Source organism: Trematomus bernacchii, unplaced genomic scaffold, assembly GCF_902827165.1.
Source record: "Trematomus bernacchii unplaced genomic scaffold, fTreBer1.1, whole genome shotgun sequence".
Lineage (NCBI taxonomy): Eukaryota > Metazoa > Chordata > Actinopteri > Perciformes > Nototheniidae > Trematomus > Trematomus bernacchii.
The window spans coordinates 10183350-10211087 of record NW_022987973.1 but is presented as its reverse complement, the minus strand read 5'-3'; the positions used below and the strand labels follow the sequence as shown (position 1 = coordinate 10211087).

The following is a 27738-nucleotide window of genomic DNA, read 5'->3' as shown; positions in this document are numbered from 1 at the left end:
TAGAAATGACCATGCCCATGTGAATCAAATTACCATACCCATCATATTACAATATAATTGTTCTTTTAAAATTGATGAGCCCCATTAGGAACGTATTTTTCTTAGACATATGATCTTCTTTATCATGTACCGTTACCACAACTGTAGATGTATAGCCTGAATTTGAAGCTCTAAACATCTGTGATCTATAGCCTTAGTGGATCAAAGGGAAATCAGCAGAATTTCCAGAAAGTCAAAGTCTGGTCAATTCCCCTCCACAATGAGGTGTGTGTGAGAAACAGAGACAGAGAGAGACGGAGAACTCCAAAGGAGAGGGGGAAATAAAGCTGCTACAGCCAGGTGAGCAGAGCACATGAGCGAATAAAGTGAAAAGATAAACCAGGTCAAGATCAAAGGGAAAAAGAAAGAGATTTGGCAAACGCTTAATCTATAAAAAAAGGAAAGAGAGGGAACATTCTGTTCTGGGCTTTACAGTCAGAGTGATGGGCTGGAAAAAAAGATGAAGGGCAAAACATATCAGAAAGAGTGATATACGGCACTGCAGTGCTATTTGGAGCATAAATCTCCACCTCTCCTCGGTGCTTCTGGAAATCAATTCTCTCCATTGGTTGCTGTTTTATTTATGGGTCGACATTAGGGATGAACCATCAGCAGCTATGATGACTGAGAGTTGCTACAGAGAGAGGGGGGGGGGGGGGGGTGTCACCAATACATCCAGCTGCATCCCTGGAGAATCACATGAGCAACGACATTTAAGGTTGCACACTTGGATTTAAACTAAACCAGGCGGCCTGTTAATCATCGACCTCGTACAATTCTTAGATCAGAATCTCTTCACGGTCTGAAAGTATTCATTGTGATTTGTAATTCAGGAAGAGCAGCTTCTGACGCTTGTAAATAAAGATTCAAGAAACTCTTAGTCAGCTTACACACAACATGTTTGTTTCTCCACAAATAATCATGCAAAATCACCACTTTAAATATTATATCTAACAAAGATTGACTTTTATTGTAAATATTGCATAGAAGCATTACAACAGTTCTGGTCCACAAAATAAATCTCAGAGCAACAAGACAGAGCAGCTAATCTACAAAGCGGGGTCAACCTAACTCTTAACATGTGTGTGTGTGTGTGTGTGTGTGTGTGTGTGTGTGTGTGTGTGTGTGTGTGTGTGTGTGTGTGTGTGTGTGTGTGTGTGTGTGTGTGTGTGTGTGTGTGTGTCCTATTGCAGGAATGTGTGTCTGCCTGCCAGTCTCATGACACGAATGCAGCTCCTCACACCGAGAGAGACGATCAAAAACGACAATGTCACTGAGCTGTCACGCTGGCTGTGACTGCACAGACTGACTGTAGTGCTGCAGCTTCCCCTTCGACCTTTTCCAGCACCCACTCCGCATGTCTCCCTCTCCCTCCCATGAGTCTCCCACCACAACATCTCTACCTGTAATTGCTGCCCACCTGCCTGGCTCCCCCCGTATGCCTGTCTGTCTGCCAGCCTGCTTCAGGACTAAGGAGGCCAGCCAGCTTTATTAAAAGAAAACAAGCAGGAGTATAACCGGGGAAGCAGGGATATGAGGACAGTTAATCTGCTGGCAACGTCACTGAGGCTCTGGGGGAGCTTCCACTGAAAACCAGCCAGAAACATATATTGTCTGAGGATGATTCACTGGACAGGACTCCTCTATGGTGGTCAACAAATAAAACACCTTTGTTCTTTGCAGCCCCACAGAACTGCCAGCTTAATACGGATGGCAGCAGGCAGACTACACTCAGTTTGTCTAAAGAGGCAACAGAAAGACTTAAGGAATACAACTGAAAGGAAAGGAGTGGAGCATTGTTGTTTGTCCGAGTCTTAGAGCTTTCTGGCCGGCTCCATGAAAAGGCGATGACCCATGCATGACAAAATCCCTATCACCTGACTGATCAGTCATCCCCCGCTGCTCTCCTCTCTGCCCCCTCTCTATTTCTTAATGAAATATCTCCAGCTAAGACTCGACACCACCTCATAAATAAGAACAGACGTGCCGGGGAGTTCATATCTCCCTTTTTTGTTCCATCAACAAGAACAAAACATCAGAACATCTTGTGCTTGTAATCTTCTTCGGCTGCACCTCGGGATAACATGTCTTTATACTTTAATTTCAAGGGGTCATGCTGGAAAAAAGCAGCTGTTAATGTTGATGCTGTAGTGATCACTGATTCATACACTGGGGTTACTACAATGCTAAAAACGGACTTGTTATCTCCCTTACATTAGCCACTAGATAATACATCATGTTAAGATAGTTTTACAGGCAAATAATGCTACATTTCATATGAATCTGTGCCCGCTTCTCTGTTGATGCCCTCAGCTGCCACTCTGCATGGCTCTGAGATCCCCAGTGGACCTTTCTGGAATTTCGATTCCAGCTCATTACATTGTCTGGCACCTGCTTGGCCCATGAAGTCACAGAGGGAGCTTCAATACAAGCATCTGTAGACGAACTGTCACAAGTTTTACTGTAGTCAAAATATAGAGAATTAGCCCACATATGAAATTATTTTTCTTTTTTTACCACATAGGCTACACATATCAATTTGCAAATCAAAAAGGAAGAGACCACCTGCTATGATTTTTAAAAGCTCAGTTTACTCCACCACACTCTCTTTCCCTCTGAGCATTCCTACACAAGCTGATTGGGGTTTCCATGTTAGACAAATGATAAGTGTGCAAAGACGTGTGCTTAACATGTAAACATACTGTATATCTACTAGAAGAGCTAAGGCATCCTGCCTCATTCAGACAGTTAAAATGGAGACCAGAGCTAAAGAGGTCAGTGGTCCTCTCAAAGGCGGCGTTAAGACGGTTAGTGGTGAAACTCTGCCCTCTGCAGGACAAAAGCTCTCATCGAACAGCAGGTTGAATACAGAAGAGCTTCAGGTCTCTTTACAACCTCGCAGTGCTGCAAGAGCGCTATCAGTGGCCACACCAGTGTACTGCACAGTAGTGTTAGAGAAAGAGTAAACACTGGAGTTCTTCTGTTGCGTCCATAGACTGTATATATAAAGGTTACGTCCTGTAGCAGTAAACAAAAACAAGGAAGGGGCTGACAGGTAGATACTGATAGGGCTCCTTTTTCTTTGTTGAAAAATGATTGGATAATAACTCAATTAAGATACTTAAAGGAACACAATGAACTCTGTTTCATGTGTCCAAATACATAGCTGTATATACTATATAATTAGTTAATGTTAATTAAATCAAAACATTATCCAAACTCTGCAGTCCAAAAGTATGGTTAGTCCTTGGATAACAAATACATATCAACGTAATGTTTTTAATTTACAAGAAAGAAAACATAAATGTATGTTTTCATAGATTTAAAAGGTTGATGAGCATTATTCAAACAGTTTCATGCATGCTTAAACACACACAGCATAGATCTGCAGCTTTAACCCCAAAGGCCACAGAGGTCATTCTGTGTCTCTGTGCTGTGGATGTCAATGAGCTAAGAATGCTGACTCATATTCCTCACAGACACACAGACACGCACATACGCGCACACACACACACACACACACACACACACACACACACACGCACACGCACACACACACACACACACATATTTAAATACTGTGTGATGCTATTTTTAGCTTTAAAGCAAGTCTATTATTATTATTATCTGTTTTGTAAAATCATTGCGTGACTAAAAAGGCAGTTAAAAATAAAATGTATTATTATAATTTAAGAGAATGTAGGTCAACTCTCTGTTCTGTTTTTATTTTGGATAAAAATATTAAAAGTGCATGTCAGTGTCGTAGACAGCCTTGCTGGAGATCACTCATGAAGTTACTGTTTCAAACTATCTCGACATTATACAAACAGCTACTTATATAAGTCATTTTAATATCTGAACCAAAATAACTTGTAAACAGGTCCCAGTAGCACAGGCCACCTCTGCCTTTCTTAATGGAGGGGTGCGGAGGGGCCATCAAAACTGTGAGCTGAGTACATCCCTCAGCAGGTAGCATCCTGAAATAGCAACCTTGATCCTAATGGTGCACAGCGCTGCCCCTGGCTCCTCACCAATCCATCCTGAGAGCCCCCTGTCCCTGAGCAAGCAGTCCTCCTGAGGCACACACACACAGCGACAGACAGACACAACACACACACACACACACACACACACACACACACAGCGACAGACAGACACAACACACACACACACACACACACACACACACACACACAGCGACAGACAGACACAACACACACACAACACACACACACACACACACACACACACACACACACACACACACACACACACACACACACACACACACACACACACACACACACACACACACACACACACACACACACACACACACACACACACACACACACACACACACAATCAGAGACCCCTGTCCCTGAGCAAGCAGTCCTCCTGAGGCACACACACACAGCGACAGACAGACACAACACACACATACACACACACACACACACACACACACACACACACACACACACACACACACACACACACACACACACACACACACACACACACACACACACACACACACGAATGCACACACACACGAATGCACACACTCACAATCAGAGACAAGAGCGGAGGAAAGGAGGAGAACAACAAAGTGTAAAAAAGTCAAACAAATCTGCATTATTGCCCCGAGCTCTGCTGTCTGCCCGTTTGTGTCCCCCCCCAGTTTCAAATTCGTTTATTATAATTTTTTGGGGGGGTACCCGAGCAGCACCCTGCCAAGGCAGTAAACCTGGGGGAAACACTGACACGTCGACTCTGATTCATCCATTTCCTGTAGTTTTACTTTAAATTACTTCAATAATTTCCTTGACTCCTCTCTGCAGCCGACGCCACACAGCCAGGTTGCAGGTTGGCATCATTGCCTCCCCGGGGGCGTCTCACTTTACAAAGTTTCACATTTCTGGTGGTCCATTTAGTTGAGAGGGAAAATAAAAGTCAAACCTGAAATGAGAGCCCCTGGAGGTGCATGCATAAAGGGAAAGGTTAGAGCGAGAGATATTTCTGTACACCTGCAGCACTGAGGAGACTGAGGTTGTTAAAGAGAGCAACACACACCGCCAATAAAACAAAGCACAGGGACAGAGGTGAAGCTTTAGTCTGTAACTGATGTGAGGAAGACATCAGATGAGTTGGGGGTTATATTCTGTCTGTATGGTCACAGTTTAGGATTCAGATCTGCCCCAGACGGGACTTTAGGTCATAAATAAAGTACTTAAACAAAGACAATAATGAATTTATTGAATTTGATGTCATTAAGATCACATTGTTTTTTGTTTTCAAACTCAATGTGTGTTGTATTTTTCCTTTTTGTCGATGTGAGTGATTTATTTAAATAATAATCTCAATAATTTGTCACTTCTATCCCTAATTTTGGAGGAGCCAAAATAAGTCAAAGCTATCAGTGGGAGAAGTGATTTCATTTATATATCATTACGACAGGAAACATATGTACATATCAAACAGCAGCTTCAATTGTCAACATAAATACTTAATACGTGTATTTATTATAGCACCTGTATAGCACTTGTTAATCTCTTATACCAAAGATTAACACTTCATGAACTGCTGAATACAAAAAGCTAAATATTAGAGACACTCATTTCTCAAATGCACTTGAGTTAAGGGGAAGGAGATAAAGTCCTTTTCATCAACAAGAGAAGCAGAGTGAAGAAGGATAAGACGATGTGAAAAACAACTTGACCATCTCGTATTCAGACCTTGGGTTGCATTTCTTTTATCTTTCTGTGTATACTTTTTAGCAATTAATGAAAACATTTTTTTATTTTCTCTGGTGTTTGTTGTTTGACTACTTCTTTGATCGCCAATTGCAGCCCGTGGCTAAAGTACAAAGATGCTGCTTTTTGCATAATGTGAATTTAATGTTGCTTTTTTAAATGAACTGCATGCCTACAGCGTGTACTGCTTTCTTTTACACTTCTCTTTCTCCACTGATATAAGTCATTGAATGGGCTTATAGTGTACCGTGAGTCATTTAATATAATAACAATAACGTCATTAATAATGTTGAATATATACAAAACATACATCAATATGTGAACAATGATATAGTGGCTTAAAACAGATTCTATGACCAAAAAAAGCACGAATGGCAAAATCTTGCAACGCTTCTACATTTTATTTTTTACAAATTCGCTGAAATAAATAAAAAACCCTTTGACATAGCCAACCTCTACAACCTGTTTTTTTTCTCTGTGCCCCCTCGACATAAAATCTGCCCACCATTCACATTACTTTAACCTTTGTGTGTTATCACCCTAACCTCCCACACCCAGGACACAGTAATTGTGTTGCCATGGAAACAGAGGAGAAGACCTAAATTGTGAGCTGCTGAGAATCCATCCCATCTCGTTAGACGATGCTGCTGCCGCTGCTTCCGACACGTGGTGAAGATCATCGCTAATAAATGAACCCAATCTACATTATGTAAATGATCCAATCTACTGTAAGGGTTTACGTCACAATGCAGGTATCACAGCCGGTAAAATAAATAAATTACAATTGAAAACACTCCACACTACAAGGTGTTGTAATTGCCTTTAAGTGTGTTAAATTATTCAAAGCAAAAACATTTCAGCACTGAGACCTGCGCTAGAAATGGAGCTGGGACCAAAACAGGGATGGAGCTAAAATTACATCAAAGCACAAAAAACCACTGAGGAAACACTGTCAGCACCGAGGTTAAAAGTGACTAATAAATGTCTAAAAATAGATTTGCATGAGGATACAACTGCACTAAATGCTTTTCTGGCACAAGTATAGTGAGCGCTTCAGAAGAATAGCATTGTATATGAAGAGAAATCACTGTAGATATGAGCCACTGCGCTGTCAGCTGGTCTGATTGGATCAATGAACTTAATTCCGCCGCTTTGTTAAGCAAACATCACAAGACGGGTAAAGTGCTTAATGTTATTTATTCAATATTGACAACTACCTACGTGGTGGTGAGAATAACATTTGTATTAATACACTGTAAACAAACAAGAAGAAAAAAGAGCATGAAGGTGAAAACAATAGGTCACCAGCTTTAGCACATTAAATCAATACTATAGAACAGGGTGGGGCTGAGCGCGTGGCCGTGTGAGCAAAACAACGCTGCTCCTCTCCTTCTATCCATCTTCACATCATTCTGCTGTCTTTTCATTTTCCACCCTTGGGTCTTCTCTCATGCTATCCCGCGCCCTCCAGTAATTCCTCCATGCCTCTTCTCTGTCGCCGTTTAAGAAGTGCTGACCTGCAGACTGCGTAATGCGACCAATCAATATCACGCAGAGGACATAAGACCACCGGACATACTAATATGAAGACACACTTCCTGCAATGTATGCAGCCAGGCATCTCCTCTGCTAAGATTGACCACACACACACACACACACAAGCACATACGCACTCCTCACCGAGAGTGATTGATTTATATAATTTAATCTCATGTGAACGGTTCCATATGACCCTGTGTAAAATAAGGCTTTCTCACTTGCAGGCTGTTGCTGTGGGTGTCATAGATCATTGCTTCATCTATCTACAGAGCCAACATTGATCCTGCCTGCCCTTCCTGCCTGACATTACGATGGGCCGCGGGATGAGCTAACGTGAGGGGCAGGGCGCGTGTCATTATGCAGAGGACTGCGTGTCTTTAAACAGCTAATGAATCACTGGGATCAAAATCAAAGCCATAGGGAACCCGAGAGCTACTGCCTATGGATTTGCTGCTGATTAATGTTGAATGCAATTAATGAGTGGCTTCATAGGATGTTACAGATAGCAGGCATGCACCTGTACAAGCGATCAATTACTATAAATGCTGGAAAAGCAACAAAAACTGATAAGTGAGAAGTACACAGAGAGTAAACGTGAGTGAAAACCAACACCTTTACTATATTTAGCTACTTCTAACATTATTTTTTATGTAATAATTGTTTATGTTTTTACCAATGCACATTAATCAACATTTGTGTTTCCACCATTCACTAATGAGCTATTTTTTATCCTCAGTCCCTGAGCAGGTTATGACAAATAGCTTCATCAAGCACTTCAGTATAATATATTACAATCCAATATAACACAACAGAATACATAAATACACAACAAAAGCAGCAGATACTGGATGTATAAACATAGTATGCAGCTAATTATCATCGTTATTATATTAGATGATTTAGTCAGTGGAGGATTAAAAACTACGATATTTAAATTAGTGAGGCTAGTTTGAACAACTTATCTGATGATATCAATGTAGTTTATCTGTAACAATGCATTATATTTAAAAAGAAAATGGATTATACACTAAGTTTGGGAGCAAAGCATATAGTAGTTATAGCTGTCGAAATAAATGTAGCGGCTTGAAAAGTAAAATATGTGTTGGACACATACAGTAATAGTAGTATAAAATCAAAATATCCAAGTGATAAATAAGTACTTTCAAACTGTTCTTAGGAACAGCTGTTGGGTTAACATAAAAAGTTACCAATCTTTTTAAATGTTGCATAATCTTATAATTTATTATGCTGAGACAATCCAAATGTCTCCTTCTTTATAACATCATTTATAGCATATGTGCAGATTTGTAACACCAAATACCATAACACACCAGTGTTGAACAAAAAATAAAAATCCTAGAGTGAGAAAAAGAGAGAAGTGTCAGTGAGAATGAAGTGATGTGAAAACATGAATATTCAATTCATATTTAAAGCATACATACTGTATGACATAGCACATGCCTCTCTAATGTGTCTGTAGTGCAGAACACATTAATACTCTGCAGCCAAGACACCTGCCTGCTTTAAAAGGTGAGCCTTACAGGAAACAGAAACAAGAATATTCATACCGACTATGTCTGACTATATCAAACGACCTAATGTGACTTCAAAGGAATTAAAATGGGTAACTATCTTCTTCATCCAGTATCTATAATTTCTCAGGGTTTGTATATGAAAGCCTTATTATCCTCCAAATAAGCTGGTGGCCACATGAATTACAAACGTACACATTCAGCAACTTTTGCCTGATGTCTGTATTTAATTTCCCATACTGACGAAGAGTATGATGATCCCAGAAGCTAAGCGCTACTATAATTTGTTCAGAAAATACCACTGTTACTGTCACATCATTCCCCATGCAAGACACACACATGCACAGTAGAGGCCCATAGCAGGCACATGTAACCACAGACGCTTTTCAGTGGCCTGTTTCAACTCAGGTAAGATAAATGACTTGTATGTGAAATGCAATTTTGCCCTGTTGTGCCTTGAAAACAAGGGCTGAGATGAATGAGTTATAAGGTGTCTGCGGAGCCTCCTGTCTATCCGGGGGAAATATATTCATCTAATGGGAACATCCTGCACCCTTTTGTCAAACCATTCTCTCATCTCTCATAGCGCCATCCGTGTCATAACCTCCACTCCTCCCTCACATTCATCAATCCTGCTCTGTAATCTCTCCTTTCGGCTCTCTCTGTCAGTCGCTGTCTGAGTGTTTTCCTTATTTAGCCTGTACCCAGCAGCTTCAGCAGAGTACATGATGACGTGTATAACAGTACACTCAAAAAGTCTGGAAAAAAGGGCACGACAGATGCCATTCAAATGAATAAAATAATTGGCTGACAGATTTATAAATATTTGGTATTTCACTATAAGATTCCCTGAACAGAAATCATTTCACTATACATGCAATAAACATATAGGGTGCTGCATGCTGTAAAACAGTTCTGCTAAATGCTTACTGTACATGGTGTATTCGAGTAGCCTGTTATGAACCCACCTGTGTACAAACTTATGCTAAAATATGGGAAATGTGCCAAAATAGCATCCAACATGCGTGATCTGCTTATATGACCGGACTAAACTGGGGCGAGAACTCTGTCCAGCTGAGCAGCTGTTTCCAGCAGTGGGGTTAACGTCAGTTGCAGTGAACCACACACCACTCCATCATGGAGATCAGGTATGCAGATTATTTGAGATAAAACCAGTCAGACTGAAGTCCTTTGAAGGGAGATTTGGGTAACTTGATTTACTGTTAAAGGCAGTTTTAATTATTAGATGTGTAGCAAATCAAAAAGCGTTAGTCCGATCTAATTAATATCCTCTAATGAAGCTGCAAGAGGGGCAGGTTTTCTTCTGTATGTAACACTGTGATTACTCTGCAATTCTAAATAAAATGATTGTGGTGTTTACTTGATATGTTTTCGTAACCCTTAATAACTCCTAATTGTGTGCCGTATAGATCATGAAAGTTGTTAAAAAGGTTTTCGAATGGAAAGTGTATTATTGGTTAAATGCTTTACATTTGCAAAAATGGACACAGGATTCACTTTACTGTGTTTAACCAAACCTAATCATACAGGTTGCAGATCAGACCATGCTCATCTGATAGATTTTCGGAAAAATAAACCAGGTCTTTAAAAGGTACTGACCCTTCTTCAACTTTTTTTGACAGCCTAATTGGAATATTAAAGCCACAGTGCAGCAGGATTTATCGGGAATCAAACCAGAGTGGCGCCTCATGGATTTCTCCAAAACAGTGTGTACTTTCAAGGACTAAAGAATATCAGCTCACACAATACAGCGACACACGTACACATACATCGACACACACATCTACCCATTGACATGAGTGTAAGGAATCAATCCCCCACAGTGAAGTAAACATTGGCAGCTACTTTGCATTGGAAGACAGAGAGGAGCCATCGCTTTGTATTGAATAAATAATTGCTGAAATCCCAGGTGAGTTTAACCACAGATTTCAGATTCTCTTCTCCACGGACTTCACAGGGTTGTTTTTTTCCTCACACAAAAATAGCTGCAAGTGAAAGAAAGAAAATACTGCATTATGAAGTAGATCATTTCTCCCATCTATTATTCATGCTTCAGACTTAAACTCATGCACATCTTATGATGGTCCACAGAATTGTAAGAGGAAGGCTAATGTATTTGGGTAACATGCTTCATGCATCCCATAATGTTGCATAGAGTGAGAGCTCAGTGGGATGAAATGGATACCGAGGCTTTTTTTAGTGCATCCTTGATATTCATAATGGAGGAAAGGAGACGCGTAGGCGAGCTTGGTTATATGCAAACTTTGACCTCAGCTGAATATTATAAAGCGTATAACATGACGTGTATGCACTGAGATTACTGTGAGAGGAGGTTTACTCCAAAGGTTCTCTTTAGGCTGCTAAACAACTGCAATTGTATTTTTAACTTACATAATCAACGGGGTCTTCACAAGTTGTAGGACCAAGTGTTAGTTATTGCTGGTTCATTTCACTAGTGATCATTGTATCGGTTATAAAATGAACTTTATCATATTAAGTTAATGTTAGTCAGAAAAGCAAAGGTATTACTAATAATGTTAATGAAGGCCTTGTTTAATTTCCCCAACAGATTGATGTTTGAATACATTGTGAACAGGCTTGTTTCCTTCCTCTACCTACCGAAGAATGTAGACCGCAGTTACAGGTCTGAATTGAATTTACAGAAATGAAACCTAACAGAAATCACAACATTGTATTAGATATTTTCCATAAATGTTTCAGCCCCTTTTCCAGCATTTCCAGGGTTAATAAACAGTAGTTGGACAACACATCTCCCACTCAACTCAAAGTGCACCACCACTGCTATGAGGTCTTGTTTTTGTGAATGACAAAACAGTAAAGTCACTTCTAACCTTCATGCCTCTACAGCTCCAGTACAACCACTTGATCTTAATTACTTCAACCATGTCTGAAAAGTAAAAAACAACAGCTTGGATTCAGGCCAGAAACTCACTGCCAATAATTGCCGACCAGAGCACTCAAGGATATTTCTAAAAATCAATGAAATACTTTCGCCTCCGTTTCAAAATTAGAAAGTAGCAGGAAACTCCATCCCAGCAGTCATTAAAGTGACAAGACTCGATCAACCTGTGTGTGTGTGTGTGTGTGTGTGTGTGTGTGTGTGTGTGTGTGTGTGTGTGTGTGTGTGTGTGTGTGTGTGTGTGTGTGTGTGTGTGTGTGTGTGTGTGTGTGTGTGTGTGTGTGTGTGTGTGTGTGTGTGTGTGTGTGTGTGTGTTCTGAATGGAAATCTCTCTGCTGTGTCATACCACCCTGCAACTTCATTCAACCCTCCATCCGTCACCAATTTTGGGTTACCTTGTGTGAACTATATTAATAACGAGTCGCACTCCTGGAGAAGAATAATGACTCCTCACAAAGGCACACCAGGCTGCTCTCAATTAGGGCCAGCCATAACACCCCATGATGAGTACTCACTCACTCACTCACTCACTCACTCACACACTCACACACTCACACACTCACACACTCACACACACACACACACACACACACACACACACACACACACACACACTCAACAGGGAGAAGAAGGACAGGGGCAGACGAGGAAAGATCACAATGTGGACATTTATTAAAGGAGACATCTACAGAGGGTGGAGACAAAGAAAGTAAAAGTGAGGACATAGAAAGAGAGAGATAGAGAGACATTGGATAGTGATGTTCAGGAGAGAGATGTATCTGTATCTGTGTGTCCACTGTGGTCCCATGCCACACAAAAAACAGCCTTACCAAGCATGCATTAGTAGCAGGTTGGCATGCTTTTACATCATAAACCGTTGGTTGCTTTCCCAAAAGCCACATCATTTACTCTCACACACACACACACACACACACACACACACACACACACACACACACACACACACACACACACACACACACACACACACACACACACACACACACACACACACACACACACACACACACACACACACACACACACACACACACACACAGGTACTCACAGAAGCACACACGCACAAGTACGCATGAGTTGAGCGGAGGAAAGAGAGGGCCAAACGCAGTTCTCAGCTCACTGGACAATCCCAGAGTTAGGAAGGGTTTTAAGGTCCAAGCAGCTTACCCAATCATTTATCAGATTAATACTTTTCATGAGAATAAACCAGTCATAGAGAGAGACATATGGAATGTGTTAAACTGTGCTCATCTGAAAATCAAAGAAATATTGCATAACCAAAGGTCACGCCTGTGTGTTTGTGTGTGCGTATTAGCGCTGCTGCTTGTGTAAATGTTACATCTGAATTAACCCATAAGCAGAAAATATGTTTTTGGACTTCTTGTTATTTTATATGTTCAACACAAACAAAAAATAATAATTACTTTCGACTTGAATTGTTTATGAGAATCAAACAATTGTTTAATTTAATTTGGAGGATTAATCAAACAATTAAGAAAAAATCAGCATACTAATTCATAATCGTTGTTGGCAGCCTGTTCACCCTGTCCATCTATGAGTGTACATGTTGGTGTGATCATGTGATCAGTGGGCCTTACATTGGAGTCGAGCAGATCCATGCTGTCCAGGCTCTTGCTGCGGTGAATGCGGCCTTTGATGCGACGCAGGGAAGGTTTGCCCTGGCTCATGGGCAACGAGAGGGTGGAGATGGCCATAGCACCCCCGCTAGCACCTGTACGCCCATCTGAACACCCGGGAGCACCTGAGGGGGATGTGTCTTCATCTTGCGGAGTCACCCTGAGAAGAAAAAAAAAACCCGACATTAGAAATCACGCAGAAGTTTTGGTCAACAAAGTAATTGAAGACATTTTTTTTTAAACAAGCATATTTGCCCCTGTTCAAAGTCACACACATGGAGTATTGTGAACACCCCAACAATTTTTCTTTGCAGAAATATAGCTGTGTTTACTAGGTTTCTCTTAATCTTTACCCAATCCCTTACTGAAATCATGTTAGGACAGGAAGTGGACGGTAATCAGGGCATTTAAAGCTGCATCAGTGTTGGTTCCAGCTGCAGCAGGAAGCTGTCTGCAGCTGCTTTTAGCTGGTGAGCACGGTAAGTATTTAGCTGCTAAAGGGCCAGATATTTCCCCTAGTATCTGTGTGCATGTAAATGTACTGTGTCACCTAAATGCCCCTTGAAGCATTAAACTGTAACCTTACATTGATACTGTGACATTTCAGTTGAGGCTTTAATTGATAGTTGATTGGGAAGTCTGCGTGTGTCTTAAACTCTTGAATGTTTCTGATGATGAATAGCTTGTGGGCTCAACAACTTGACGTAACCACATCCATTAAATACCACATGATTCAATGACCAAGCCTTCTCAGAAGAACAATCCACTCTGCCAGCAGGCACTGCAGCATATCTGAGGGAAAACATCAAGATGCCTGGAGGACCTTAGTGACATAACTTCCCTCTTGCTGCCTTTACTTTTTAAAGGACATCCTCTCCTGTTGGCTGTAGTTGCATTCCAGCATGTGTGAATAATTGGGCTGAATGTCAGCGGGTAGCTTGCAGATGGAGAGTAAGGAGCATCTACTTGTCTTCTATTATTAAGCCACAGTGAAGCTGATCTGCTTCTTGCATGCATGGTTGCAAAAGGGGGAAAACATACTCGATTCATCTTTTGGATCATGTTACAAGCAAATGTTCCAAAAGTGTGGTGCTGCCATCTTAAATGTGGCTATATTTATACAAATCGATTATCTTTGGGTTTTTGAGTTTTGGGAAACGGTGTTGGACATTTTTTACAATTGATGGACATTTGAGAAAACCATTAATCACTCAATAGAGTTGCGGCCCTATAGCCAGAAGTGCACTCAAAGCTGCATGAAGCTGCTTAAAGAGAAGATGGACAACTTTTTGTGAAGATAAAACTGACAGGCAGCGTGTCTCTCTAGTCATGGAGAGGACTGGTTAAAGGCACAAGATAAAACAGGTTCAGTCAATCACAAGAAGCAACAGCAACGCTACAAAGATAGCACATCCAGTCACTGTTTACGTCTGGCAGCAGCTGTTTGAAGTCCATTAAGTCACACTGATGTTGGCACTTAAGACCAAATAAACAGTCAAATTAGGAAACAAGTTCTAATTAATGAGCATCCATTAATTAGAACTTGCTTCCTAATTTGTCCACTGACACAACGATTTTCTATAAATCTTATTAATCCTTTAAAATGCAATGCTTACATTTCCAAAACATACTGTATACATCATTTGATAATCGTATTGCCTTTCATTCATGACATACTTTGTGGTATAGGGCCTTAATGTTTATACTTTCGTATGGTTCCATAGAATAATGCTGACTGCTCCCAGGTAAGTGGTAATTAGTGCCACTGAATCCCTGTCCTCTACTGTGACCTGTGCACAATGTCCACTCCCATGTGTGTATTTACTAACAGCCAGGACACAAACACTGAATCCCTGTAGCTGTAATCCCAGTGTTGCTTTACAAGGGGATTCCATTTACACATCCAGCAGCAGCTTATGCAGCTCTGTGGGCTTTAATACTGTTTCTAAGAATGAGGAGTGCTTAGGTAGAGAGTATCTGTGGGGCTCAAGGAGGGGACAAGGCAATCTGTAGCTTGGCTTTCATACAGTCAGGGCCTTCTTTAAACTATTGTGAAAGTTAAAAACAAAACAAGGCTACTTAACAAATATAAGTTTCCAAAATCAGGCGTCAACTTTTAAATCATTGGCGATCACTCCATTGAAATACCTATTTCAAAATCACTTTTAAAGCAAAGTTGAATTTGAAAACATGTTCGTGCCCATAGTCTTATTTTGATGTGTCATTTCAAGGAAAACAAACAAAGACATGATAACACATTCTTTTTTTCATTTACTTCTATTTGTCTTTCTCTTTTGTAGATTGCACTAGATGCAACACAGGCTTGCAGTGTTATCGGAGCCATGCATGAAAATAGAAAGACGGAACCACCGTTGTTGGGTTGTAAAGTCCAAGGGCAGTATAAACATTGCGGCACAAATATTAAAACTTGACAGAACACCAGAAGGAGCTGAAGCATGACTGCTCACTTGCTGCTGGCCTCTGAATGATTTATCATCAGTGATGCTTCAGGATTTGAGTTAGAGCCATGCAGGCCAGTGGATTAGACACAGCCTGTCTGTCTGTGCAGACTGAAGTTAGATTCACTTCTCACTGCCTCTGGAGGAAGACTAACTCACAAACAGGCTGTAATGCCCTCACAATGTGTACCCAAAGTGACCCCTTCAGTGCAAACAACAGTGTAGGCATTGTACAGTGCAGAAATAAAGAATTAAATAGAAAAATTAGGCAGTGACTTCATTAAGTTTATGAATATTTTACGAGGTTTTGCCTAAAATAGAGAATCTGCCTCCTGCCCTGGATTTTAGAGGTCATTAGTAGAGAAGATTACCTCATCCCAGCAGTGTGTGTACTGTATGTTCAGACCTAGTTGTAGAAAACATTCATTACAGTACTTAATTCACTGCTGATAATGTATTAGAGTAAAAGTATGTTCCTCTGTTAGAATATTGCACTAAAAATATCCTTAATTACAGACATACATTTTATGCAATTATGATTTTTTAAGTTATATTTCACAGCACTGCAGCCTTCAACGCACTACAAACACATAATTACAAGTTCAACTTAAGCCTTGCAAACAGCAGTGGACAAAACAGTCTCTGAAGGTTTTAATCATGTTACAGACATTTTATCGGCAGTTTGACAATTTGTGTAGCTTTGAATTTCCATTTTGAATTTGAATACTGAAATGCTTGAAAAAAGCTTCAACAGATTAAAAAATATCCACGTCAGCTAATAAATAGATAACAATAGTGCAAACTCCATCTTCTGATGAAGATCGTGGCATAGGATTAAAAGCTTCAGAGGAGCCACTAAACGGACCGTCAACATGAAATCCCTTTCTCATCCCTCAGGACAGACATTAGACATTTAGTGGAGGTCATGACCACTTCCATCATTGTAAAACTATACAGCAAATAATATGCTCTATATGTTCAATATTCTGCCATTATGGGAGGACAATTTGCATAAAAATGAATAAATAATAAGACTCACGTGTGTTGAGGATAGAGGTTTTAAAAATATCATATAGAATACTGTATATTAAACAAATATTATGGTGTATTTTACAATATGAGCTAACACAAATGCAAATCTATCCTATACAGCAGATTAATATTACTGCAAACTTTCGAATGAAGGTGGTTTCCATTTAAAAAGACCTTGATGTATGATTATTTGGTCCAAATACTGTTTTCTGGCTACTGTTCATATTTCCTATACTATACTCTTCACTACACTCACTAGCTTTTATCAGTCACCAACTTACAGAAGGGCCGGTTATATGTAACATATGTTCACATATTTAAATGTCAACCATTGTAAATTAAACAAAGAGTATTTAAAAAAAATATTATACAAGTGGCGTATGTCTTTTAAGCTTGTAGACACCCGTTTAATTAGCCTGCTCCATGGGTGTGGAAGGTGATGGGGGGCCTATAGGGGGCCCCTCCTGTTCCCTCAGAGCTGGGATGTTGTGACAGATCTCCAGATGGAGAGCCCTCTGCAGAACAATTGGTTCTGCTCAGTGTGAGGACTACAGGGACGAAAGCAGGTGTGTCTCATCATCATCCTGACACTTTTACCTAGGCAGCAATGCATCCACAGTCTCACTCTCTCTCACACACACTCTCACACACACACCACACACACACACCTCCTCCACCCAGGTGGCTTTTTAGTGTCTCTATGGGAGGATTGCTACATTATGTTTTTACTTCTTCTATATCAGGTTTTATTACAGCTGACTGTCCTCTAAACAAACAGAGCTGTGATGGGGGGGGGGGGGGGGGGGGGGGGCTTTAGATCCTGGTGATTTTCCTTTGGTCATATCTTCCAGTTCATCAAGTGACAGCGGTGCATCCAAAATAGCTCCACTGACTTCTCATTGTGCTATTTATATACAAGACCTTTTTTTAAAAAAGAGCTTTCGCCCTGTCAGTATGTTAATCAGTTTTCTTTCCATTTCAATTCACTCAGTAGATAAAGGGTCACTATTTCAAAGGTAGAACAGAATAAAAGTCAGAGAAAAAAGCCAACGGTGAAAGAAAAAGGGTCCAGAAAACAAAAAGACAAAAAGCATAATGCAACAGGACAAAGGACAGAGGGACACTGTCAGCGTATGGCTCAGAGGTCGTCCTGCCTGCTTCGTAATGCCTGACTGTTCAGCTGGAAGTGATGGCAGCCAATGAACATGCATCATTCTGCTCACGGGCTCCCCCCCTACTTCAGGGGACAAGTGGTGACAAGAGGTGCATGACACATCCTGCTTTATCAAGATAACCTCAGTGACCCTCCCATAATGAAACAGATGACGAATATGTTGGTCGGCTAATAACATCCTTGAAAAAGTCTGATGAAGGAACAAGAAAACAAGGAAACAAATTAAAGCTTGTTATTTACTGGTTGGGGTCTGTAAGCTGTTTGAAAGCCACCTGGGCAGACGAGGATGCGACTGGAAGTCTGCGCCGAGATCAAGACTGTGATCGGGCCAGACAGGCTGACAGATGGGAAGACCAGATTAGGCATATAGACATGTATCAAACAAGGCGGGACAACGCTCATGTCCGAGCGCTGTCTGACCCCCGTGGAGAGGAGGGTAACAGGCAGGTCAAGTGTGAATAACAGACACAAACTCAACCTTAGGGCACAATAAGACTCCATGTATGGGCAGAGGTCTGCTGTGAAGATATGTTGTGCTAAATGTGGAGAGTAGCCTGAAATGCTGCACTACCTACGGTATAAGATAAGATAAGATAAGAGGTACTTTATTGATCCCAAATTGGGAAATGTTTGCGTTGCAGCAGCATAAAAAACTAAACAGGGCATTGCACATAAATTAAACATCTCAAAATAGATTTAAAACAGCATTAAAAAGTAGATAATATAAAGTAGACTGTAAAGATAACAAATCTATAAACTCCGATAAAAAAAGGGAAAATAGTATACCTCGTACAACGTCCTACCCACCTTTAGTTTTATACATTTTGTTTGGGAATTTGAAGGATTATGGTCCAATATCACCAGGGGCAAGATATCTAAACAATTGCAGGAAGAGGTGTCAGTAGTAATGGACTTATTTAGACATTAGTGTGCCTCCATTTGTTGAAATGGTTGTAGAAAACTCTCTCTTGCTGGTAGAAACTAGTACTTGAGGATATGGTTGGAACTTTTTAAATACAAGAAATTACTGCATGGTTTTCTTCCTGCTCAAAATATCCATGTTGGCATATTTTTGTTTTATTAGGGTTTGAGATTGCTACATAGCAATACATTCGGTACCTAAATGAAATACTACATGGAAGATGGAACACTAATATCACGTCATTTTGAATATTAACTCATGGTCAGGATTAAAACCTGATTTGAATTTACTAGGCTTAGACTTTTAGGTATAACTGATCCCTGTGCAGTTAGCAACACTGTGTATTTATACATTATTTTAAAGATAAGTTGTTTACAATCTAATAGGAATAGAGCACATATAAATGAAAAGGGGATAATCACTAAGGCTGCTTTAGTGGCCAAACACTTACAATATCAGACATTTCTAGAGTGTCAAACCATCTCTATTACACTACAGAATATTACATCATATTAAGAAACATGCCTTAATTACGCGACATTAGAAAATATGAATGTTCTCGGACATAAATCGGCCGAGCAAAGGCAAAGTAGGATGCAAATAAACTGAGATCTCTTTCAGATAAAAGTAGATTCCCTCTGCTGTGTCCTTCTCTATTTGTGGGGCAGCAGTGATGGATTCAGTCTTGTCAGCCCTCTGTGAGCCGTCATGACAGTCGGGAGTCACCAGAGGCCGGGAACGTGTGACTCACAGACTCTAAAAGTCATCGCTGCTTGGTGTCTGACTCTGACTGGAGACAATTTGTACCATCACTGCCGCCAACTGGCTCGTTAGGCAGCCATAATTACCAGACCCTTCGTTAGCCTCACTCTTACATGAATCCAGACCTGCACTGTGACTCCAGGAAGATGCAGCTGCAGCATCAAAGTCACTTCCCCCGATCCGTAACAGGAATACAGAGAGTTTGGCTACGCACCTTATCCACCAAATATACCTCAATATCAATATATATATCAGAAAACATTAATGTAGTTTGGTTAACGTGCCTGTTAAACTAAACTTAGCAACATTTTCATTTTTATCATGACATTTCGGTTAAAGAAAGAAGTTTCTATGACACCACTTTGCTGTAGTAACGTGTCTGATACATTAAGAGTAGTCTACATTTTGGTAAATGAAAAACAACCATTAAATGGTACAATTTTGCACCCAAAAACATTGTCAGTGTGTTTGGGAAGCTTTTCTGTTGTTGGTGTTGTCTGTTGTCCGTCTGCCTAATCATGATGACTACCATGTTGATGTTTAATCGTGTCAGTTTAAACGTTCTAACTTTTTTTGTGTCGTTATGTATGAGTCTGCTAACCCAGAAACAACAAACACACAGACTCACACTGGAACAGACACCCAAAGGTCTACAATCACACACACCAAGAAACACGTCAACACACACCCACAGTATGGTCAGGGAGCGGGTGGGGGTAAGGGGGTGAGCCACGAGTCAATAAACCCTGTGTAATCTGTTCCCTTTAGTGGCATAAACCATCTGAGAGGAGATTACAACCGTTCTGCCAAAGTTAGAACATGCGAGTTCCTAATGGACAGAAACACTGAATACAAAAACAGACACGTGTGTGCACCTCAGCATATACTCTAAAAAGAACTTTGGAGAGGAACAGCAGTGGGTTCAAAGGCTGTCATGAAGTCAGGACTTGTGTTTTTAGGATCAGACTTCATGACTGATGCAAAAAGGCTTTTTTTTACTTCAGGGTAAACGAGACAGAGAGATACTCAGAAAAAAGACTGTATTTCTGCATATTTTTGAGAAATGTACTGATTATCATGACAGGCCCTGGACTTAGGCTCCTGCTGAGGTAACTAATGCGCGGCATTGTCACTTTGTGTGAGGTCACGCATCATGGCCTCCATGGCTGGAACTGGAGGAGAGGAGGGGGGTGGGACAGGAGTTGTTGAATGTGTAAGTTCTTCTGAAGAGCTGCGAGGGTGGACGTGTGGACAGGCAAATCATAGGGCAGAAGGGCAGCTGCTGTGTGTGTGTGTGTGTGTGTGTGTGTGTGTGTGTGTGTGTGTGTGTGTGTGTGTGTGTGTGTGTGTGTGTGTGTGTGTGTGTGTGTGTGTGTGTGTGTGTGTGTGTGTGTGTGTTTGTTGGGCGGGAGAAGAGACGCTGACTTTATGCATCATTAAGCAGGTGGACTGAGAACACCAGGCAGAGATGTCGTGGTGGAGTGTCACACGGAGCAGAGGAGACATCTGGCACACAATACAGCACATACACCCACTCGTTAGGAAGAGCAGGGACCGGTTTAAGCACAGGTCATCAGGCTAATTATTATAAATGGATCATCTCAAACGTATTACACTGCTGTGGCTATTAAAGACCACTGTGTTTTTTTTTAAATATAATAAGAATATTTTATGCAGTGAGTCATATTTTGTTATTCAGTGCCTTCAGTTGAAGTCTTGTAGAGCTGCGACTATTCGACAGAATCGACACAATGATGCTCACTATCTTTTGATAACCAATTAATAATTTCAATTGTTAATGCAAAAATAGCAGTTAGCGGATCTCAAATATTAGTATGTCCTGTTTCTGTTTGTTTAGCCTTTGGGATTTTGACTTGAAATGTTAAGAAATGTTGGTTTTTCAGAAACTGTGAGGGACATTTTTCAAAGGTTTCTGAAATGTTATAGGCCCATTTATTGATCAATTTAGAAAATATTCTGCGAAAATCCACCTTAGAAAATGGATCAATATGGCATATGTTATAAACCACTTAAAAATCTCTGAGTGAGCACCCTTTATACACAACGATCCACCAATATATATTTTTTAAATATTATTTAGATGTCATTATAATTGCCCCAGGAAAATTATACAGTAGCACCACCAATGGTAAATGCAGTCAGATGTACTAGTACTCTTCTATAAAAGCACCTATATGCTACATGTAATGACTAATTACATCTCGAACGCAGATCAACTAATTAGCACTGGACATACATCATCGCCTATAAATAGAATGCAAAGTACACAAATGGAGCATTTCAGCTGCATTTCTCATTATATTTACGGCATTGTGAATGTATTGCTCTTTTAACATGATGGATGGAAGGATGGGAGTAGATTTTTAATCAAGGAGGTCGGGTGTTTGCCACATCATTAAACCATTTGGCGTGCAATCTCCTTCTCATCTAAAATGAGCGATGTCGCCCTTCTGTCGCTTTGTTTGGTTGAAGGAACGACAAAGCGGCCTCCCTTTGTGTTTTCATTGCTCTAAAACACAATAAGCGTACCTGTTACATCTTCTGGCGTTCTTCGCTGTGACTCGAATCAAAGCCAAAGCTCTCGCTGTGTCATTGATTTGAACAGTATTTATTCATGCGTCATCTATTTATTCATGCGTCATCTCCTCTATCACAACTCTCGACTCAACCCTTACAAATGAATTAGCTGAAAGTACCAGTAAGTGAGATTAAACTGCACTTGAACCCAGTTTAATTCAACACCTCTTGAGATCATGAACTCAAACCCTGTTTACACCTGGCATCAACACGCTGTTGTGATCTGATCACAGGTGGACCGCTCTTAGTACGTCAGATCACACCTGGCATTAGGATGCGTCCTCACATCAGTGCCAGTGATCACTAGTGATCAGAAACACGTCATTTTGGTTTGCAAGACCAAACTGTCTTTTTTAACTGTCGAGGCAATAGTGCACTTCCCGTCCCTGGTCTGCCGGAGATCAAAGTGGAAGAAAAATGTGGCTTTTTTTCTTTTCTTATTGTAATCAGTGATACAGTATGAATGACTATGGCTTTTATTTTGAAAGGTATAGGAAGGAGGATGTGAGGCTATGATGGGCTGTTGCTGCTGTTTGCAGTTTGAATTAAGAGCTGTTCCCTGCCCGAGACGCATGTTTATGCCAGGTGTAATCAGGGTCTCAGTGTACTAAAGTACTTTATTACCTTATTTCAAAAACAATCCCTCAAATAACATTTTATAATCTTATCATATCATCAATAAAGGTAGTAATTCAGAAAATGTACTTGTTTTTGTTTTTTGTTTTGGAATTTCACCTGTATTTTGATGTTTTGAATATGTTTTTCTGCGTAAACCTGATGCAAGGCTGTGCATAAAAAAATAGCATGTTTACTGTATGTTTAACATGGTGGTAAAAAAACCTGCTTTTCATGGATGGTATTTATGTATTTTATTCCTACTCCCATTACATCAACTGTTACCATGCATCTGGATATACACTCGTCTAGCAAATAATTCATGTAAACTTGGGTTATAGAGTGCTACAGTGACGCGTCCTAAAACCCGGAAGTAAGTTAGCATTTTACCACTTCCGGTTCCTTCGACAAAAACCAATGCAATTTCTCCATAGGATTTTGGAAAATAGCTTGAAATAAGGTCTGTGGTTGACATAAATTGAAGAGACGGATCACGTTTTGTTCAGTCAGATAATATCCACATGTCTACCCTACTTTTATAATTTTCGAATCATAAATCTAATCGATAGATTTATGATCGATAGATTTATGATTTTGAAAATTATAAAAGAACCGGAAGGAGTTTTCTTCCGGGTTTTAGGACGCGTCACTGTGGCACTCTATTAGTTCAATCGTATATCATTTTAAAACAATGCACATTGTAGAGCATTACCTCACTCTTGGTATCCACAGTAAGAGTTACTTGTGTGCATGCATGCCTACTGATTCTAGGCTCTGGCTTCACCCTGAATAAAGACAGACATGGCATGCGAGTGGATGCATTGGGTGACTCCATGAAACACACACTGCAGGCACACGCTGGCTCAGCTTCCCTTCGTTAAAGTGGCTGTCGGAGGAGATACAGTAATCCTGTTTTAATGGCCGTGCCCCTTCCCCCACCATGATGTGATGGCCCCAGACAAACCGCCGCGCCTCTTAAGGGAGAAGTGTCAAAACCAAGGCACCACTGGGTCCTTTGCAACACATTTGACAGCAGTCACGAGCTAAGAGGAGAAAACCACTCCTTTCCTCCCGTGCAATGACTTCTGAATCAGTCAGGTGTGTTTCTACAGGCACGCGTGCCTATATATAGATGAACTCCACAGGAACCGGCTGCACATTCATAAAATAAACCAGTGTTTGTCTTCTCACTGTAAAGTAATGCCAATCTGGAAGGATTATACCTTGTGCTTGATGTTATCCATGTGGATTACAGAACAAGAACTAAATGTGCCTATATCGTGCGACTAACATGAGCCTGTAATAATTAGACAATCTACTATGGATGTTTTGGGATTTTTTTTAAATGTTTATCAATAAGGATACTAATATTAATGCCTCAAGAGAAGACATTTTTTTCTATAATTCAACCCATTGTTCATCATAATACAGGACAGCAGTGACTGTGGTGATGTTGAAAGCAAAATTATGTTAGAGACATTGATATCAACCTCTTGTTCCCCGATTTCCACCAACGGCATTACAAAATGTACAAAACAATTGATTAATTTATCTGACTGTTATGTCTCAATCAAAGGATTAGTGGTTCAGTCTTTAAATGTTAGAAAATATTGAAAATTATCTTTAAACATCTTGTTTTCGCAAACCAACATTACAAAACCTCAGATAAATGTCGTTTTCTACAACAAGGGCAGCAAATCCTAACAGTGAAAACGCTAGAACCGGAGATTTATTTGGCTTGAATTGCAAAGCAAGCATTTGACAATTACATTTATATTGAAACATATTGTGATTGCTATTTTTAAGTATTTGAAAGAATGTTATGCCTTATAGGTGACAAGATATAAGGAGAAAGACACAAGGAGTGTCATGCAACAAAAGCTCTGGTTCATGGTAGGCACCTTAAACCCAACCAGGATGCTCAGAAAGAGTAATTTTATCAATTTACAGACCAAATTATTTGTTGATTAGCTTAAAGGAAATAATTGATTAATTAACAATGAAAAAAGTCCTTGGTACAATAGAGAAAGAGATGTAAACAGATGTTTACTAGAGCTAAAAAGTGAAATAAGGTTGGCAGTCTATACAGTGGATATCATGTTAGTTTGGTGGATGTAGCTGAGTGAAAAATGAATAGATTGGAAAAGACTATTATATGAAATAAACCCTAAAACTTGAAACAAACAGGCACATGAGCAGCAAATGCTGGTAAACCACGCACAACTCGTACACATGCTGATCTAAATACAGGCGGCATGAACTACTGAATAAATTATGAGAGTGCAGAAACCAGCTGACATATTTTTTACTACATCAGCCTACAAAAATAGATCTGAGACCAAATACCATGTGGGAAATTTCACATCACAAGATTTACATTGTCAAATGAACAATCGCTTAAAGGCTCGCGGATGAAAACACGGGCAGGTGCTACTGAAGTCTTTTCAAAGCGGACAGCATTGTTTCATAGTGTTGTTGTCAATACACCTGCTCTAGATTGCCCCGCTTTATGTGAAACTCAGCCTCACCAGCGGATCAAAACAAACAAGAGTCCACTAAGCGAAACACAGATGAATAACACACAGATGCACAGAGAGCTACAGCCTCTCCTCCCTGTGTGTGTGTGTGTGTGTGTGTGTGTGTGTGTGTGTGTGTGTGTGTGTGTGTGTGTGTATCACCGGCGTAACAGTTGTTGAAGGCAAAGAGACATAGAGGCAGCAGACTTCCGCCAACAGCTGCTCAGCTTCAACTCCACACGAGACTACTGTAAATCCTGCACAACCCTTTGAACATGTTGCACATTTCTGCTCCACACTATGTCTTTTTAAATCTGCAAAGCTCTCCACTCTAAATACAGTATTTTTCATATTATATTTAACTGTACTCATATTTATATTTTGTGAAAATATTGTCTTTAGTTCTGTTACAATAGTCTTTAAAAAAGTTGTTTATAATAGACCTTTTTTTTCGGTGTCATTGAATGCACCATGTGAACCAAATCAAAATCCTGGTAGGTGTAAACCTACTTGGTAATAAAATCATTCTGTTTCTGAAACACAGGGCAGGGAGAAGGGGGATTGGTTCATGACAACAAAGCTAAAGAGGTTAATTTTAAAGCTATTTCTCTTCACATTAAAACACTACCTTAGCCACGCTTTTCACGCACGCACCAACACACGCTCCCATCCACACGCGCTCCTCCTCCTCTGTACTCACCACAGCATTCTCTTCACCGGGAGGCAGTCTTTGTTGGAGGCTGTCACTCCCATGGCCATCTGCATCACCGTGATATATTTCTGGTACTTCATGTTGTCCTCCTTTACTACTACTACTACTACTACCACTACAACCACTACTGCTACTGCTGCTACTTCCACTTCTATTTCTACTTCTAGGAATCCGCGCGCCACACAAGCGACACAGGTGAGCGTGCATTCAAGTGTCTGTTATTGTCCCCTGGCACCCTCGGCATCTTCAGTATCAAAAACGCCATTTCCACGTCTGGAGGACTGTTGACAGGGGAAATGTTCCCCGAGGAGCTCAACGAAAGGTACCACGCCGCCGCGACCCATGTCTCTAATCTCATTAGAGCTCAGAATAGATTGGCTAATCCATTCAATTTTAGTCAGGACCGGGTCATTGTTGTGGTTCGCCCTGTGGCGGCCACTTGTTCTGTCAGTGTTTCCTCCACTCTCCGCGGAGTAAAGGAGTCAAGAGGAAGAGACCAACAGTGAGAGATAGGATGCAGCGGCGGTGGCACCCAAACGTCTGTGAGGGAGGAAAGACTGTTCAACGAGAGAGAGGGGGAGAGAGAGAGAGAGCAGGGGAGCGAGAGAGGAGGAGGAGGAAGAGGAGGAGGAGGAAAGAGACACCAGCGATGTCATGGCTTAAGAGGGGAAACCTATTCTGCTGAGTAATTCTTAATATTGTAAAATGTGAAGCAGGTGCATCGTTGTGGATGTTATTTTTCTCATTAGATTCAAGATTCAAAGATGGTATTGTCATATGCACAGTGAGAATTTGTAAACGGTACCAGCTACCTCTTTAGTTTTATATGGTTACTTTACTTTTTTTACCATTTTCTTCTTTTTTCTTACATATTGTGTTTCTTATTATTAATAATGCATATATTTTTTTATATATAAGTCTACTGTCTTTAGTGTATCTTCACTATATTTCTGCTGCTGTAATAATGTAAATGTACTCATTGCAGGACTAATAAAGGAATTCTGATTCTGATAATGAGCTACAGTGTATGGTAATGCAAATCTTAAGTCCCAGGCTCCTTCAGCAATTCAACATAAATATATAAATAAGACGTAAACAATAAAAAAGAGTGAAAGAAACAGAACAGAAATAACATATCGCAAGAGAATGTTGCAAGTGACAAATGTGCCGATAAAGTAAACTATACGTACATGAAAAATAGAAAAAGATTTGCTAATTTCAGAATGTAAAATTAAATACTGTACAGGAATAAAATACTGCTTATTGTAGTATTACATGTTAAAAGACAACAGATCAATGCTTAAAAGTTATGAAAAAACGCAAACGGACCGCAATCGTTATCAAAAAAGTATTCCGTCCACACGCAACAGGCACCAGAAACGTGTCCGTTCACACGAGACCGCTCGAAAGCGCTGGAGACGCTGTAGCCTACATATGCCAGGCCTGTAAGTGGCGCTGTACTCCTGCCACAAAAGCAGCGAAG

The 27738-nt window shown here is 40.4% G+C and overlaps 1 protein-coding gene across 8 annotated transcripts in view; it reads right to left on the bottom strand.

Moving 5' to 3' along the window:
- The window catches only part of tjp1a (tight junction protein 1a), a 90989-nt gene extending 64506 nt beyond the window's left edge, over nt 1–26483 (bottom strand). For 5 of the 8 annotated variants that reach the window (XM_034117106.1, XM_034117111.1, XM_034117108.1 and 2 more), the window contains exons 1-2: nt 26244–26483; nt 13427–13625 (exon numbers count right to left, since the gene is read on the bottom strand). In XM_034117106.1, coding sequence (XP_033972997.1) covers nt 13427–13625; nt 26244–26335 — 291 coding nt within the window. In that variant the 5' untranslated portion in view covers nt 26336–26483. The remainder of the gene's footprint in view (nt 1–13426; nt 13626–26243) is intronic. The other 3 variants (XM_034117110.1, XM_034117114.1, XM_034117115.1) reach the window with 1 other exon arrangement.
- Nucleotides 26484–27738: the final 1255 nt, after the last annotated feature.